Raw genomic sequence first — 18,939 nt, 5'->3', positions numbered from 1 at the left:
GGGAATTGCAATGCACTAACTGCAACAGGAAGGGGCACACCGCCCGTTTCTGTAAGACACTGACACAGCCTAATGCCCAGACCCCCGAAACTAGAGTAAGCCAAACCTGCTATGGGTGTGGTGAAGCAGGGCACTACAATAGGGATTGCCTGAAGGCAAGAAATGCTGGCAACATAGGAAGAGTTCTAGCGATGGGTCAGGAGGAGGCAGTTGCGGACCCCACGGTAGTCATGGGTACGTTCCTTCTCGATAACTCTTTTGCATTCATACTCTTTGATAGTGGTACAGAGAGGAGTTTCGTCAGCCATAAATTTAAACACTTACTCAAACACAAACCACAATCACTAAATGAAACATTCACTGTCGAGATGCTAATGGGAGGAAAGAGAGCACTAATGACATATTCATAGGTTGTACTCTCACTCTAAACAACCATTCTTTCCCAATCGACCTTATGCCAGTCTCCATAAAAAGCTTCGATGTCATTATTAGAATAGATTGGTTAAGTCCTCATCGTGCTGACATTCTATGCTTCGAAAAAGCCATTCGCCTCAATCTACCAAATGACGAAACCCTCGTTATCTACGGTGACAAACCCAGTACAATCCTTCGCATCATCTCTTGCATCAAAGCCTAAAAATACCTGCGAAAAGAGTGTCATGCATTCTTAGCTCATGTAGTCAATGAAAAACAAGATGTAAAAGACCTCGAGAGCATTCCCAAATTCTGTAATTTTTCTGACATCTTTCCTGAAGATCTTCCAGGAGTTCCTCCTAAATGCCAAGTCGAGTTCTGAATCGACTTGATTCATGGAGCTACCCCCGTAGCCAAATCCCCGTATCGCCTAGCACCTGCAGAGATTTCGGAATTATCTAGCCAATTAAATGAACTACTCGGTAAGGGATTCATCAGACTGAGCTCTTCACCCTGGGGAGCACCGGTCCTGTTTGTGAAAAAGAAGGATGGATCTTTCCAGATGTACATAGATTATCACGAACTAAACAAGCTTACCATTAAGAACCAATACCCTCTTCCGCGAATAGACGCCTCTTCGATCAACTCCAAGGAGCCAGCTACTTTTCAAAGATTGACCTAAGATCAGGGTATCACCAATTACGAGTCCATGAGAATGATGTTCCCAAGACAGCATTCCGAACTCATTATGGTCACTACGAGTTTGTAGTAATGCCCTTTTGTCTAACAAATGCACCCGCGATATTCATGGATCTAATGAAACGGGTATGTCATCCCGTCTTAGACAAATTCGTGATAGTATTCGTAGATGATATACTCATCTACTCACGAAGTGAGGGAGAACATAGCCAGCACCTGAGACAAGTCTTAGAAACATTAAGGGCGGAAAAGTTTTATGCTAAATTCTCAAAGTGCGATTTTTGGATTAGGAAGGTAAATTTCCTTGGTTATGTGGTTAGCGAAGAAGGAATACACATGGACCCCTCCAAAATAAAGGCAATCGAGAACTGGTCAACACCCAGAACACCAACAGAGATCTGCCAATTTTTAGGACTTGCTGGCTATTATCGCAAATTCATACAAAACTTCTCCAGAATCGCTAAACCTCTTACTGACCTGACTCAGAAGGGTGTAACTTTTAGCTGGGGAGAGAAAAAAGACATTGCGTTCCAAATACCGAAGCAAGCCCTGTGCAGCGCACCTATCTTGTCTCTTCCAGAAGGGACAGAAGACTTCGTAGTATACTGTGATGCATCTAATCAGGGGCTAGGTTGTGTGCTTATGCAGTGAGGAAAGGTTATTGTCTATGCATCGAGACAACTAAAGGCACACGAAGCCAACTACACCACTCATGATCTTTAGTTGGGAGTTATAGTTTTTGCACTAAAAATATGGAGGCATTACCTTTACAGTACCAAGTGCACCAGCTTCACCGACCACAAAAGTTTTCAACACATCTTTAATCAGAAAGAACTTAAAATGAGACAACGGCGATGGGTAGAACTACTTGATGATTACGAATGCGAAATTCGCTATCATCCCGACAAAGCCAATGTAGTAGCGGATGCTCTTAGTCGAAAGGAGTACTCAGGTTGTAGAGTGAAGGCACTAACCATGAAAATCCATTCACATCTATCCACACAGATCAAGAAGGATCAATTAGAAGCCTTGCAACCGGATAATGTAGCAGATGAAGCCTTAAGAGGAATGGAGAACAACTTAGAAATCAAGGGTGACGGAGTTCGTTACTTCATGAATCGGATCTGGATACCGAAGTTTGGTGGCTACAGAGATGTTTTCATAAATGAAGCCCACAAGACTCGATATTCCGTTCATCCAGGTTCAGATAAGATGTATCTGGATCTCAAGAAACTTTATTGGTGGCCAAACATGAAAGCAGAGATTGCTACCTATGTAGGCAAGTGTCTAACTTGCGCCAAAGTCAAGGTAGAATATCAAAAGCCCTCAGGTTTACTTCAACAGCCAGAGATACCTGAGTGGAAGTGGGAGCGGATTACAATGGATTTCATAACCAAGCTGCCTAAGACCCTGGGTGGTCATGACACCATTTGGGTAATCGTCGACGGATTAACCAAATCTACTCACTTCCTACCAATAAAGGAAACAGACAAGATGGAGAAATTGACCAGAACATACATCAGAGAGATAGTATGACTGCATGGTGTGCCCATGTCTATTATATCAGATAGAGACAGTAGATTCACCTCGCGGTTTTAGCAGTCATTACAGAAATCTCTGGGAACTAGTTTGGACATGAGTACAACCTATCTCCCACAAACTGACGAGCGGAGTGAGAGAACCATTCAAACACTAGAAGACATGCTAAGAGCATGTGTGATTGACTTTGGTAAATAATGGAATACCTATTTTCCATTTGTCGAGTTTTCATAGAACAATAGTTACCACTCTAGCATCAAGGATGCCCCATTCGAAGCCCTTTATGGCCGTAAGTGTAGATCCCCTCTTTGTTGGCTGAAGTGGGTGATACGCAGCTAGCTAAAGGGCAAGTACTGGATAGCACTCTCACTGGCCTGAAGATCATTCGAGAAACCACTGAAAAGATTGTTCAAATCCGAGAATGATTGAAAGCCTCTAGAGATAGACAAAAGAGCTACACAGACAAGACACAAAAACCCTTGGAATTCCAGGTTGGTGACCGTGTTGTGTTGAAGGCCTCACCCTGGAAGGGCATGATACGCTTTGGAAAGCATGGAAAACTAAATCCAAGGTACATTGGGTCATTCGAGATTCTCGCTAGAATCGGCCCAGTAGCTTATAAACTCCGTCTACCACAAGAACTTAACAACGTACACTCTGTCTTCCACGTGTCAAATCTAAAGAAGTGTCTATCCAACGAGACTCTTCTGATTCCACTCGATGAAATCAAGATAAACGAGAGTCTTAACTTTGTGGAAGAACCAGTAGAAATCATGGATAGGGAAGTCAAATGAACGAAACAAAGACGCATGCCAATAGTGAAGGTTCGCTGGAATGCCAAGCGAGACCTGGATTCACTTGGGAGCGAGAAGATAAAATGAGAAAAAAAAATACATGCATCTTTTCCCTAGTCCATGATGTACTCTCTACAGAAAAAATTTCGGGACGAAATTCCCTCTAACGGGGGGATAATGTAACAACCCGTTATTTTCAAGTCAATAAAAGTCAAACCCTCTAAATAAAATTTGAGTTTTATTTATTTTGTTAAGATCATAAGGGTTAAATATGATTTAAATTATATAAATGTTGTTTTTATATAAGTATTTTAAGGGTTGGAATAAAATACACTTAAGAATCTTAACATTTTTCCTTGGAACCGAGAACCTTCGCACCGAAAACCTTTCTCAGCCGAAAACCTTTGGACTGCAAACCCCCATCGAGAACTCCCCTGGAGCGAAAACTCCCTTCTGACCGAGAACCCTCTTGATATATATAACTTCACTCGAAAACATGAGTCATTTCTCACTTTTCCAACCAAAAACACACTCATTTTGCTCTCAAGTATCATCCAAGAACCTTCATATCTTCAAGCAAAATCCTTCAAATCTTCATAATTTTCACAAAGAATACCAAGAACAATCTTCAAATCTTCAGGCTGACCGAAAACCATCAGGACCGAGAACCACTAGACCGAAATTCTTCCTGACCGAGAACACCTTAAGACCATGAACTTGGTTCTCGGTTGAGGTTTTAAGACCGAAATCAAGGGATTTCGGTGAAAGCTAGACCGAACACACCTAACAACACTCCAAAATAATTCTCAGTAATTTTTGTAAGTAACCTTACATAAACTAAGTGTTGTTTAACACCTTAGTTAATTATTTTGCTAATTTAAATACAATTATATGTTTAAATAATATTAGGATACCGTCATTTACACGTACGCTAGCCCGAGGATCATCTCTGCAGTTTCGCTACCTGATCACGAACACGCACTAGAGGTGAGTTCAAACCCCTACGTTTTCACTATTTCTCAATGTTTTTTTTTGGAGGGGGGGGGGGGGGAATACAAGTTAAACAAAAGGACTCTTGTGTTAATATCCAAATGATTTCAAACCATTTGAAATTGTTTCACATTAATTTATTGCCATTTTTAACAAAATTATATTCACATATATTCATATATATAAAGAAGGTTCAACAGACTTAGAATTGGCAATTCCGCCCTAAATCTTGTTCCTTGTTTGGTTGTGGGTTTAGGATAGAACTACTTATTCGGCTGTCTTTTCACTCTTGATTATATGTTAGGAATATATGTGAGTGTAGAACATATTGTCTACCCTTTGTAACATGCCAAGCAAAAGGGAACTCTATACAAATCTTTTATTACTGCTTTATATACACTGATAAATTGCAAAGGTTTTCAGTTCATTACAGAGTATACATTTAAACTATAATAGGTATAGTTTGTGAATCGCTACACTATTTTGCTAAGTTCAATAAACGATATAAGAACATACACTTAAACTATAATTGGTATAGTTTGAGAACCACTACACTATTTTACAAGCTCAATAACACTATACAGAAACAAGTATATAAACTATAATAGGTATAGTTTATGGAACACTACTCTATTTCACTAATTCAAGGATACACTAATAAAATAATTATTTAAGTATAATTATTTTACATTACAAAGTACACTACTACAAAGTAATACATACAGTTTCAAGTACAAGAGAACACTACTACACTACACGTAAACTAGTTATTACGGGAATGTTAGGCACTACTTCATTGTATCCATCAGGGTACAGGTTCAAGTCCTATAAATTATAACCAAAGTCTCCTAGAGGGAGAGCGTGAATTTGTGTATAGATCTATACGGGACTGACAATCCCGCACCTGAACTGCTATCTACAGTTAGGCTGGCAAGCCTGGGGTGACAAATGTCATAACATTCCGACGCCTGAAGAACGTCGTAGAGGTCACTAGTCATTTTAGCATGGTTATATGAAACTCACAATAGTAACAACTAAAACCTTGTTTGCGGAATTAACACTACTTCAAGAGTTTTATTTTAATTAATAAAACTACAGTACACTATTTTACACTACAGCTGGTGGATTCCAGGCATTCATACAAACACTAATACGACACACTACTTTTCTAGTACAGAGTACACTAGTACAACATACAATTTCAAGAAACATTCATGATAAAGTTTTATTTATTAATAAGACTACATTTCATTCACTAAAGAAAATATTGGATTTTCTAGGAGAACACTATAACATTTTTCAATGAACCAAGACAAAGCTTTCCATCTCAAAAACATACTTATGAAATCACCAACTTAAATGTTGATACACTTTCAAAATCACTTATATTCTCAGAGAACCGGTAGACAGGTACACTCACTAGTTTTGAGAAGACGGAGCTTTAGAGAGTCGCATCTTTTATACTTTTGCTATATACTTTTGATGTCATACAAATCATGTACTAAACAGATGTAAACACTATATTTTATCAATTTAATGGTTATGTTTGCTTTGATTACTATTATACAATTGTTCTGATACAGTACATGACGTCCTCCGCCCCCGAACGTTTCCGCTGTTTCGGTTTTGGGGTGTGACAACCAATCCGGCTTACGAACAATAATGTTTAAAAGTCGGCTTCAATAAGACAAATTTGGTAGAAAAAATTAACAAACCTCTCCATAGAATATGATTTGGGGTGTTTCTACCTCTACTGATTCTCGTCCCATTTCCATACTTCCTTTTTCCTTCTATTTTATCCTTCACTTGTAAATATATGTTCAGAAGTTTAATTACAGAATTTTCATAGGAAAGAGAAAACCATATAAGGAAGCTTTGGCATTTAAGGAGATATAGCATGAAAACCAAAAACTTGTGGCCACTCATCAAAAGATAGATGTTCAACTTTAAAATAGATTTAACTGAAAATTTGCCCCATCTCAATCAATCAAAATTTGTAGCCTATTGCCTGCAGATCCAATATCTACAATAAGATTTATCCACAGAGAATACCCTTCCAAAAAGAAGAATAAAAATCATAGGCTATTACCATACAAACACACAAAAACAGATAAAAACACCTGCATACAAACATATGCACATTAGACTCCTACATGAACACACATGTATATACACCTATACTTATACACACACCTATATACATATAAACACACACACACAGAGAGATACACATACCTACACACAAAATACATACCTCTATGTGGAATTTCTTTTCCTGCAATCGCCTCCAACCTTTTTCTAACCTTCTATTTTCAAGTTCACATGTTAAACATACATACAAATATGAAATCCAATCCTTCAATTCCTCAAATGATCTTTAAGTTTTATATGTATGTAGCAAAAATTGATGTGTATGCAACAAATCAAAAGAAGAAAATAAAAAAAAAAATAAATAAATAAAAAAAAAAAAAAAAAAAACGAAATCGTAATGTTTTGGGTCCTTGATGGTAAACCTAGAGAGAGAGAGAGAGAGAAGAGAGAGGTTTAGGGCATGGAATCATATCTTATCTTCTATCTGCAAAACATCAAAATCAAAATCAAAAGTGTGGTTTAGGGCTTGAAATCGAGATCAAAAGTGAATTTTAGGGCTTGAAACTGTTGCTTACCTCTGAAATTTAGGCCTTGACATCGTAAGCTGTCTCTTATCTGCAAAATATCAAGATCGAGAGTAAGTTTCAAGGATTGAAATCGAGATAGAGAATGAGGTTTGGAGCATGATATCGTCACACACGCACACATAGATATTTTTATTTTGTGCTGGTCTTCCCAATTTTATCCTACAAAAAAAAATTCTAATAATGAAAAGGTAACAAAAAATTCACTTTCTCGTGATCTTGAATGGAGCGAGATAATAGAAACAAAGAGAAGCCTTTTGGGTCTCTAATAGAAAAGTGTTTCCAAATATGAAGATAAGGGGGTACCTTGGTGAATCCGTATCAGGCGGTCGCTTATTAAAGGGTAACAATCTGGCAATCCAACTCGTCGTGAAAGATAAAGGACAAATGAGAGAGGAGGAGAATGCAGGAGTAGGCTCGTGTTGAAGAAGTGAGGTTGGAGAAGTGAAGCGGTGTTGCTAGTGATGCGGAGACGGTGGAAGTGACCGGTGAGTAAGAGAGAGGGACTTAGAGAAAATGTGAACGAAGTTGTATGAAGCAAGATGTATAGATCCACAGGAACCATAAGGATTTCGTGGAAATTTCAATTTGTTGAGTTGTTTAAGCGGGTTTTCATCTCCACCGGCCGCAAATTAAGGGATGATGATGATAACATGTTGTGATTGACGGATTCAAAATCTTATATTTGACTTTTCAACTGTTGACGGACTGCAATATATAAATTGATTGTATATGATGTATTAAGGGTTGTAGCTCTTAAAATTCATAAATGCTTATTAAAGTATTAAGATTAATTATTAATTATACACAAAATTACCGTTTTAAGTCATGCCTTACAAACGACAAGGCTCGCTACAACTCGAAAAAAAACTTGAGGCTTGACTTTGCCGCCAAGTCACGTCTAACATTATTTAGAACCTTGATATTGTGTATTGTGTATGCATGCGTACTAAGTATTCTTGCTTACTTGTGGTTTATTAATATTTTCCAGGGAAAGGACACAACTGGATTGCTATGAGCTTTCGCATGCACATTTAAAGATTCTTAAAGTTTCTCAATTAATTTCATTTATGACATTATAAATATGTAAATTGGGTTTTTGACTTCTGCAGTTTTGTTTATGAAATGTTTTTAGTAAACTCTAAGAGTTTTTTTAACGGAATAATATTTTAATTTGTACTTTAAACAAAAACTAGGATGTTACATTTTTTGGTTCTTGCGTAATGGTGTTTAGTGCTGGAATTGTCTGCTGCTTTTAGATTCTCGAACACTTTCGCCCTTCGCTTCTCATTTGGGGTTGGTATTTTTTCCATTGCTTTTGCCTTATGCTTGGAGGACGGTGGCTTCCTATGTTTTTTACCTTTTAGTAATACTATGTTGTGTGCGGTTTGCTGCTTGTTGTTTTAGTGGTAGTTTGGTTCCTTTTTGCTTTGGTTTTTTTATCATAACTCTTGCTAACTTTCCGTTTTTCTTAATAATACTATAGCCGTTGGAAAAAAATAACAAGAAACTAATCAAACTACAATCATTCTTCTACCATGTTTCGCAAATGAAAATACATATTTGCTTGCCTATTGTATTATAAACTAAAGAAGTATATATCTAATTGACCCAAATAAAAACATGCAAGATCCATGATAGAATAGTCGTCGATCTTTTTGTAAAAATCATAGATAGAGATAGAGACTAGGAAACACAAGAAACATTATCCAACTGAGGATATAAATAAAGGCTAGACTCAAGTTAGTTTATTAAGTAGTCACGACAGGTCCAGGTCCAGGTCCAGCGTTGACAGGTTTCTGATACACCCTGACAACCGGCGTCCCATCAGTCCCATCATCCTTAACTCTCCACCCTCTATCCTTCTTTCTCTGAGGCTTTTTATGATGCTGATGTTTATGAGAGGCAGAGGCGGCAGGAGGCAGCAGCTTCCTCCTTTCACCAGGTACTACCCCTTTACTCGATCCCAACAACCCATTAGTCATATCAAAGTTCTCAAGATCATCCATAACCTCTTCCAGCCTCCCTTCACCACCACCACTTTCCGATCTCTCATCCACCTTCTCTACATTCTCCTCCTCCTCCTCCTTCTCCCCTGGCGGCAGTTGATAATGGGGTAGTTTTCCGTCAATATAATCCTTCAAAATCTGGCGAGCAGCTTTCGTTTCATCGGGTAAACCACTGGAAGCGACATAGCCACGAGAGGCACAGTATGACCTCAAAAGCTCAGCGGCCAATGGTGGGCGGTTTTCGGGCTCGTAGGGCTTAGGTTTGGGGAGGGTAATATTATACACAGCCTGGATGACATGTCTGGGAACTCGATCAGCCACCACCTGTACCGCTTCCCGGTGCTCCGTCATCCGGTGAATGGGTAAAACTCCGGATGCAATCATCTCGTATCTCGAGCTTGTAAACGACGGGAACACTAACCCGGGGCAATCACATAACGTAAGTTTTTCAGTGATTATTAAGGTTTGAAAATGCTTGGTTTTCCCGGGGGTAGAAGTTACACCGGTCCGTTTTGCCCCTACCAAAGCGTTGATTGTTGAGCTTTTACCTACATTCGGGTAACCTACAAATCCCACTGTTACATGTTCCGTGGTCCCCGTCCTCATTTCCACTATTTCCTCTGCCTCTGACTGTAAACGGGACAATAACTCATCCCTCGAGTATAGTTTTGTATCTGTATCTGAAGAAGAAACAGGAACAGGTGCTTTTTTCCCTTCTAACTCCGCAGTTGCAACTTTGGCTGACCAAAACACGTACAGAATGTCATGGAGCTTCATGTATTCAGCCCATTTTTGTCTGCAAAAAAATCAACACAGGAACAACTAAAATATAGAGCTCCCATTCTTCTATTTTTGTGATTAAGACCAAAATACCACCATCAACATACATTTATTGAAATAAAAATATGATAATTAAACAAAAATATTTGGATATAAATAAGAGTTTTGAAAATTATGTTGGTTTTTATAATTGAATCCCTTCCTTTGACAAAATATTCTGTTTTCAAAAAAACCGGTGTTACTACTAACCTCACGGGATTTGGTAAAAGATCGGCCTTGTTGATGAGAAGTAGCGTCCTTTTATGCTCATCTATTTCTCTTGCATATGCCTGCATGCATTTTGAAACAATTAGATGATCAAAAAAAGTTACGCCTATTCCTTGTTAACTGTAAGAAAAATACATATACATAACTTTTGTCCCTGTTTTCAGAAAAAAATGATAAAAATGTATATATTTGCATAATAATAGAGTTAAAGAAGTCTAAAGCTTTATCTGACAACAGAAGAACATAGATAATAATGAGGAAAAGTGGAGAAATGTTTGTTACGGGAAAAGAATACAAATTTTATTTTAAAGAAAATTTGAAACCAAGAAAACAAGTAGCTACCATATGCTTATATCATGCTTACAAAGGCGTTTACAACTATCACAACACAAGCAACAAGTGATCTAAGCATAATACTACAAAGAGTAGTGACCATGTGGACATATGAAGGCTAGAAACATGAGGTGGAAGCTAATAAAGAGTTGGGAAGGAACAAGTACTTGAGATGTAAGCTTCTAAAGTGATTAAGCTAAGCTAGAAGATGACATGGAAGAGCTAGAGGCTTGAATTGAAGTGTAAGCTCCTGAGGGGATGAGATACAACAAGTCCACTAGGTGTAATCTTCTTCTCATTAGAGTACCACTTTCTAATCCTAAAAGACAAGCATGTTAATGCACATACTTCTCCTATAAATAGCAAGCAACGTTAAGCATTATTCTTGATTCCAAAACAAGTAACACTCTCGAATGCTTAGTAGTAACTTGGAGATTTTAGAAGTATAGAGGTTCTATCTGGCAAGCTAAAACAAAATGAGTACTTATGTGATTTAATGGGATGCATACATACTATAACATATTGTATAATACTTTGCCATGTTTAATTGCTTAATGTTTTAAAAGCATATGTTTTAGTATGTTATCAAGATAGCATGAAAGTTTTATACATGTTAAGTATGGCCATCGTATAGGGTAAGGTATGAAGGGTCGTCTTTCAAACGTACCTTATAGGACAGCCTTATATAGACCCCAAGGTTATCTAACCTCTTCGCCGTTTGGCCTACTTACTTGTAGCTATGAAAGAATGCATTGATTGTTATTTTTGCATTAAATGTTTATGCTAAATAATCAGAACCTAACTACTCACTAAGCTTAAAGCTTACATATTCATATATGTATCTTAGGAGGAAAAGAGTAAGGACCAAAAGAAGTAGTTACTATTTTAACAGAAGTTTTAGAAGTATTATAAGTTGTCAAAATAGATTTTTTTATACACTTCTGCTTATGTATTTTTGTTAAACCATAATGAAATAAAAAAGTAATGTCCTAGTTAAATTGTACCAAGAATAAATGACGGTACCCGCAGGATCGGGGCGTCGCAACAACCGTATCTAAAACTTAAAAAATCTATAAAAAATAGACTACGGCTTTGACAACATTATCAATGGAAGAAGAAGAAGAAGATCAAGGTTCCTTTTCACAATAACAAATATTTGTCATCCTTTAACAATATACTTCCTCAACTAATAAACCGATTACGTTTATACCAACAATTCCACCTTTACAAGTAAATCCTAATTTAATTAAATAATATTATCCAGGATATATCCCAAGTTGTGGATATTACTATGTATCTATCAACTCACCAAATCATAATTGATTTATATATTGGTCAAATCAAAAAACTGAAGTGGAAGGTCTTATTACGAACTAAAATAGTATATACAAGTAAATGAAGTTTTTTAAAGCTCAAGGACCATAAAATAATTTCATATCAAATATGGCTTTCATAAGTGGTTACCAATTATAACACAGAACACCTGCTCTGCCCAAATTATTATATTAAATTGATATGAGATCCAACTGACAAAGTTCATTCATATATGTATGTAAAATCAAATAACCTTCAGGAAAATATCAAATAACTCTATGAGAAGTGAACATGTATAATTCAGAACCCTTTCTGTAAGAAATGCAACTTTTGCTGGTTATAATTCAAATAAGTACGAACAGAGTGTACATACACATGCCCTCACATACACAACCCCGATGACATTATGGTTCACTTATTTTGATTTTTTCATGTTATTTTAGAAAACAAGGCATCAACATTCAAGTTCAACAAGAAAAGATCACAAATTGAACTGAAATTAAACAATGAATCCTAACCCGTTTGATCTAACAAGCAAAAAAAGCAAAAAGAATAAAGCTACACACCCATAAACAATCCAGATTTTGCAAAGATATCAACCAAATTTCAGATTATAGAAGTAGCTACAAGAACCTTGAAAAGAAGAAATAAATTTCCAAATTACAATAAATATACCTCTAGGTCAGGACAACGATAGAACAGTGGATCTCGCGCATCAACAACCATGACAAGCTGGAGAATTGTTGCCAGATTAGTTATTTTTTTAACAAAACAAATATTAAAAGTATATGCATGCAACATAAGAATTGAGTTTTCAAATACTAGAAAGCCACAATATGTGAAGAAACATACCAGATCACTACGTTCAACAACCCTCCAAAGTTGTCTCCATATATCAAGATTCTTCTCAAATGGTGTAAGAACAAGACTATCATTTTCCTCAAGCCTACAACATAAGAGTTGAGTTTTCAAATCCATAAGATTTCTTACACACAACACAACACAACATAACAAGCAAAGCAATTGTTCAAAAAGTTATTTAACTTGGGATAAATATACAAACCTTGCAAGGCTACGCCGCCAAACTAAAAAGGCACGCCTTTCATTGGCATCAAGCTCTTCGACAGACATTTTGGCATTCCATGCTGGCCTGAGAGAGAGAGAGAGAGAGAGAGAGAGAGAGAGAGAGGGTTTGGACTTAGAAATTGGAATAAATCTTTAAAATGAAAATACAACATTTACAATAAATAACTATTTAATAAATACCTCCGTGGAACGCTAAGACTGCTCGCATGCAATGCCTCCTCTTTTAATTGAAGCTCTCTCCTTTGCTCGGTAGTCAATATCTCACTGGTGCTAGAACTTGACTCTCTATGTGGTACACACACAGCCATCAATTAATTGAGCATCCACATCGTATATACATAAATAGAAGAACATCATCATGAAAACAAATAAACAAAAGGGAACCCGAAATTTAAGAAACTATACTTGAAAGCACAGCACCCCTCTCACAAAAATATCCATATATTTGATTTAGTGTGGAAAATAAACTAAGTAGGTGTTCAGGTATGATACCAAATCACGAAAACCATAAGCTTGCACAGGTCTAAATACTACCACAACCATAAAAAAAATGAAATTAAACACAGCAAAATCTAAAGTAAAAGACCAAACTACTTGCACGTATGCCCTTTCTAGAGATCATCTGGAACTAAAACAGATAGATAAGGGCTTCTTGAATGAGAAACGAACAATAAAAAAATGAAATAAGATGGTTAAAGGAGCTAACGACATACAAATCAATAAGGGTATTCACGGCGGTGGGGTTGTCGGCGGAGAAGAGACGCACGGCTTCATCGGCTTGTTGGATTACAGCGTCGATATCGTTGACGTCGGTGATGGATTCAAGAACCTTCTTGTGTTGTTTGTAATAAACCTGACCCTTTTCCTTGGATTCTTGGATCATATGGTTGTGATGCTTGACTAGGGCTCTTCCCAAAGCCGATTTATCGCTTTTCCCCATTGAAGCCCGATGATGGTGGTCCTCAAGTTCCTTCACTAGGTTTTATCTGTATGGGTATGTATGTGCCCCAATTGTCGGCTACGTGAATATGCAGAATAGCAAAGCAACAGAGAGAGGTCGAGAAGTAGGAATTGGCAGCCCAAGAAGCAGCCAGACCTAAAATGTTGACAGAAAATCGATGAACCGACTGTTTTTAAAAGTATATTGTTATGTTTACACGTTTTAAAAAGGAATGCGAGACCGTATATTCCATGTATAGTTACGGTATGTTTTACAGGTTGATAAAAAAAAAAACTAAATATAAACAAAAATTTATTTAAATTTAAAATTTAAATTTAAAATGAAACATATTAAATAATATATGAGTTGTAATATTATAATTTAATGGTTATTTTCAATTAAAACAATTATTAATTGATGTGTAAATATGACGTGTTAATTAAGAAAAGATAAAAAATAATGTGTTAATTAAAAAAAGATAAAAAATGACAAAATGAAAAATAGAAAAAACATTTATTTAAAAATATTAAAAAATGACATGTGTCCAAGTTAATGAGAAAGTAACATGTGTCAAAATTATTTTTATTTATTAAGGACGATTTATATATATATATATATATATATATATATATATATATATATATATATATATATAGGAATGAGTTCTATGGAAAACAAATAACTATGGCAACATATGCTGGAACCAATGATCAAGTGACACGTGTCCATTTTTTTATTCATAAGCAATCTACTATGGAAGTTATTTATGTAGTTATTCCAAAGTGATGTGTTGTCATGCTTTCATTGGTTCCAACATGTGTTGCCCTAATTGTTTATTTTCCATATAACTCTTCCCTATATATATATATATATATATATATATATATATATATATATATATATGTGTGTGTGTGGAGGGTTATATTGAAAATAATAAAAAAAAAAACCCTAAAAATCATAAAAATGCATAAAAAATAATTAGAGATCACAAATATTTTTTTGACATTTTTTACCTAAAAATCGCAGGTTTATTTACAAAATCGCTGAAAAAAAAACGCAAAAAAAAAATTCAGCGAAAATAAAGAAAAAGCTGCGAAAATTCATAATATAAAATCAAAAAAAATATTTGTGATGTCTAAGTATCTTTTTTATGCATTTTTATGATTTTTACGGTTTCTTGTTTTCCATAGAACCTAAACTTATATATATATATATATATATATATATATATATATATATATATATATATATATATATATATATATATTCATATCTAATAATTTAAAATTTTTAAATTTATAGGAAAAAATAAAATATTAATTATTAAATTTGAAGTGTTTATTTATCTTTCACATTTAAACTGCTAATTTAAATAAACAACTAAAATAATTGGATTCAATTTATAAATTTAGAAATTATAAGGAAAGTTGCATTAATAAATTAGAAATATATTTATTATTACATTTAAATATTATATGAAATTTAATAAAAAAGAAAAAATTACAAAATGGTACATGGATATAATTTAATCTAAATTTACCACAAAACGACATATGACATAATGTATAAGAAGATGACAAATGGCAAAATTATTTTCATTTATTACAGAGGATATTTTTTTTGATTTGTATATACATTTGATCATCGAGTTTTTTGTCCGCATTTGACTATTTAACTTGTTTTTTTTCCACCTTCAGTCTTTATAACCAGATACTCTAGGTTAAGCTGAAAAAAATGACTTAATAGGGTAATATAACTTTCAGTTTGTACACATTTAATTCTTAATGTTTTGTACACATTTAGTCCTTATGATCGATTTCTTTAGATTTTGTTCATAACATCCTACATGGGACAATCCTTAATGAGGTGTTCTCATACGTGGCTCGTCCTTCACTTATATCAGTAACATAATTCACAAATCGATCAAATAATGTTGGTGCCCTAGTTTTCTCCAAGCAGAATATGTCTTCGGTTTCGGTTTCATCTATCTTCATAGCAGACAACATGATTCTTTGTGATTACTTCCTCCCAACTTGAATTTTCACTTCCAAGACAAACGAATTGAGAAAGATGCTAAAAGAATTTGCACTTCCAAGACAAAAAGAACACCATGACAAAAAGTTTCATTTATCTCCATGTTAGACGACGAATCTCGTATGATGTCGTGAACAAAAAGAACACCATGACAAAAAGTTTCCTCCCAACTCAATTTTGCACTTCCATGACAAAGAATTTCGTTATCTGCTATAAAGATAGATGAAACCGAAGTCGAAGACATCTTTTGCTTGGAGAAAACTAGGGCACCAACTTTATTTCATCGATTCGTGACTTAGGTCACTGATATAAGTAAAAGACAAGCCATGTATAAGAACAATTCATTAATGCCCACGTGTCATGAGCAAAATCTGAAGAAACTGGTCGTTGGGAGTAAATATGTACAAAAACATTAAGGACTAAATGTGTACAAACTTAAAAATATATTACCCTATTAAGTCATTTTTTGGCTTAACCTAAAGTAGTCAATTATAAGGATTGAATGTGGACAAAAAAAGGTTAAATCGTCAAATGTTGACAAAAAACTCAAAGATCAAATATATACAATTCAAAAAATATATTATCTTTTTAAGTCGTTATCCCTTTCAATATTTAAAATAGAGAAAAATACAAATCTAGTCTTTTTTGTTAATGACTTTTTAGTTTTTGTCCAAAAATTAAAACTTAACCCATAATAACCACTGAAACTGTAGTTATTTAGGGAAACATACGGTCAAAGGCCATTGACTAAAGTCAACGCTAAAAAAAGCTTACGATTAACTACTCTTTTGTAGCAATGGGCTACTGTTTCGAAGGTTATTTACTTTTTCAGGGTCCGACCCCGTCATCCGAGAATATATAAAGTTGTAAATGTCATTTATGTCATTTTTTGTGTTTTTGAAGTTAGGAAAAACTGTCACACCCCAAAACCGGAATGGCGGAAACGTTTGGGGGTGGAGAACGTCATGTTTAGTATTACAAGGCATACATCTTAGTAATCAAAGTAATGAACAACCATTTTATTAGAAAAAAGTGTTTACAAAGTATGTGTTCACAAAACATAGAATATATATGTAAATAACAAAACAAAACTTGAAGTTATTATGCTCCATCTTCTGAATTCCCAGCGCGAGTACCTGTCTACTAGTCTCCTGAGAATACAAGTTATTTTGAAAGAGTTGATCAGCAATTAAGCTGGTGAGTTCATAAGATTTTAGTGATGTAAGTATGTTGTAGAAAGTTGTAGTAAGATGTAGTAAACTGTAAGTTCTGTTTAGAAAAGTCCGCCTGTTCCTTCAGAAAATCCTATATTTCCTACTTTGATGAAAGATAAGTAAAAATGACTCTACAATCCTTTCTATGAGTACTAAATGGATACAAGTTATATAAAACTTAGAGTAAACAAACAATCGATTGTATGTATCTGCCCTAAGCCCACAACCAAACAAAGAACAAGAAGTAAGGTGGAAAACACACATCCCATTGTTTGTTAGATCATTGTTGTATATAACCCTGACGTGTTCACTTGTTACTCATGGAGTTAATTATGATAGTTCCTTTATATTTGATAAAAAGATTCTTTAAGAAAACCCTTATTTCTTATAATAAAATAGTGACCACAGTTGTTCCTTCTATAATCACTTAGTTTATACTGGCTATATATAATCTAATATCGAATAGATAATTAATTGTGTGAATCTGCCCTAAGCCCACAACCAAACAAGGAACAGGAAATGAGGCGGAAAGAACACATCCAACTCCCTATCTGGTATTAATTATATATAACCATAATGTATAAAATAAGGTATTATAGAGTTAAACACCTAAGGCCCTTTAAGTTTATACTGGTTTAATAAAATGGATTAAACCCTTTTACTAGTAAGTGTCTAGTTTTGTATACCAAAAGTTCTGATTTAAAAAGTATGTTTTGTACTAGAAAACTGTGCATTGAATTAGTGTCCTATGACTTGACTCATACCTGGTACCCCTTATGATGACTTAATGTATACGAAACATATATATCACTAAGATCGAATGGATAATAGGCTAAGTGAATCCGTTCCAAGCCCACAACCAAACAAGGAACAGGAAATGAAGCGGAAAGCACACATCCTATTATCTGTTGGATCCTATTGTTATATATCCTTTGATGTATACATTAAGGAATCATAAGGTTAGCATTATGGTCCCTTTCTACTGAATGTACTAGACTCGACTATTCTCTTTATCGTTTGTAAAATGTAAGTTTTCCCTAGTTTATAACTATCTTGACTCGAAAATAGTTTGCATTTGACTTTTCAAGTGGTACTGTCACAATATGAAAGTAATGGGAAAAAATGTAAGTACTATAGTATTGTATATAGTAACTACTGTTGTACTAGCTACCTTCAACCAGTTATTAATTAAGGTAAAAATGTGATATGGTTGTACCATACTATTGACTAAAACGCGACGATGAAAGACGTCGAAAGAAATGACATTTGGCACCCGTAGACGTGCAAGTCCCACTGTAGCAAACAGCAAGGTGTATGATAGTCAATTCAGTATAGATCTATACAAAAATTCACGCTCTCCCTCCAGGAGACTCTGGATACAAAACGAGCCATGTCAGTTGATGCCATGCCCCGAAATAGTGGCTCACATTTATGTTATAGTATTCTTGTATATGTATTGTATGTGCTAGTGTAATGTATGTTCTCTCTGTCTAGTATGTAGTGTGTTCTCTTTGTTTCTCATCATAGTGTGTTCTCTTGTCTAGTATGAACTGAATCTCTAAACTATACCCCTTATAGTTTACTATTGTTTCACTTGAACTGTTATTGAAAAAGACTCATTTATCTACTAAGTTATGATCGTACTTTAAAAACGGAGTTTTGTTATAATATGAAGTAACATAATTTTAAAAGAGTTTTGAAATGTTTTGATCACTTATAGAAGACATAAGCAATCATTTGAAAGATGTTTATAACAAAAATTTACACAATTATTATTGTGTTCAACTTGTATCCCCCCCTAAAAGCATTAAAAACTGTTAAAAGATTCATTATAGGGATATGAACTCACAT

The 18,939-nt window shown here is 35.0% G+C and overlaps 1 protein-coding gene across 3 annotated transcripts; it reads right to left on the bottom strand.

Annotated features, from left to right (window-relative positions):
- Positions 1 to 6,373: 6,373 nt before the first annotated feature.
- Positions 6,374 to 14,033, bottom strand: LOC145086504 (GTPase LSG1-2-like). Of its 3 annotated transcripts, none has more exons than XM_079024278.1 (10): positions 13,614 to 14,033; positions 13,081 to 13,185; positions 12,878 to 12,964; positions 12,667 to 12,760; positions 12,490 to 12,546; positions 10,150 to 10,229; positions 7,418 to 9,916; positions 7,232 to 7,273; positions 7,103 to 7,142; positions 6,374 to 7,011 (listed from the first exon to the last, which is right to left on the bottom strand). In XM_079024278.1, the coding sequence occupies exons 1-7, from the start codon at positions 13,838 to 13,840 to the stop codon at positions 8,863 to 8,865; spliced, it is 1,704 nt and encodes a 567-aa protein (XP_078880404.1). In that variant the 5' UTR covers positions 13,841 to 14,033; the 3' UTR covers positions 6,374 to 7,011; positions 7,103 to 7,142; positions 7,232 to 7,273; positions 7,418 to 8,862. The 3 variants fall into 3 exon arrangements, with proteins under 3 accessions (XP_078880404.1, XP_078880403.1, XP_078880402.1); XM_079024277.1 differs by lacking the exon at positions 7,232 to 7,273 and having other exon boundaries at positions 6,374 to 6,556; positions 6,691 to 7,011; XM_079024276.1 differs by lacking the exon at positions 7,232 to 7,273.
- Positions 14,034 to 18,939: the final 4,906 nt, after the last annotated feature.

This window comes from Lactuca serriola, chromosome 2 (genome assembly GCF_051521515.1).
Source record: "Lactuca serriola cultivar US96UC23 chromosome 2, Lser_US96UC23_V15, whole genome shotgun sequence".
NCBI lineage: Eukaryota > Viridiplantae > Streptophyta > Magnoliopsida > Asterales > Asteraceae > Lactuca > Lactuca serriola.
This window is presented reverse-complemented; position numbering and strand designations above follow the sequence as displayed.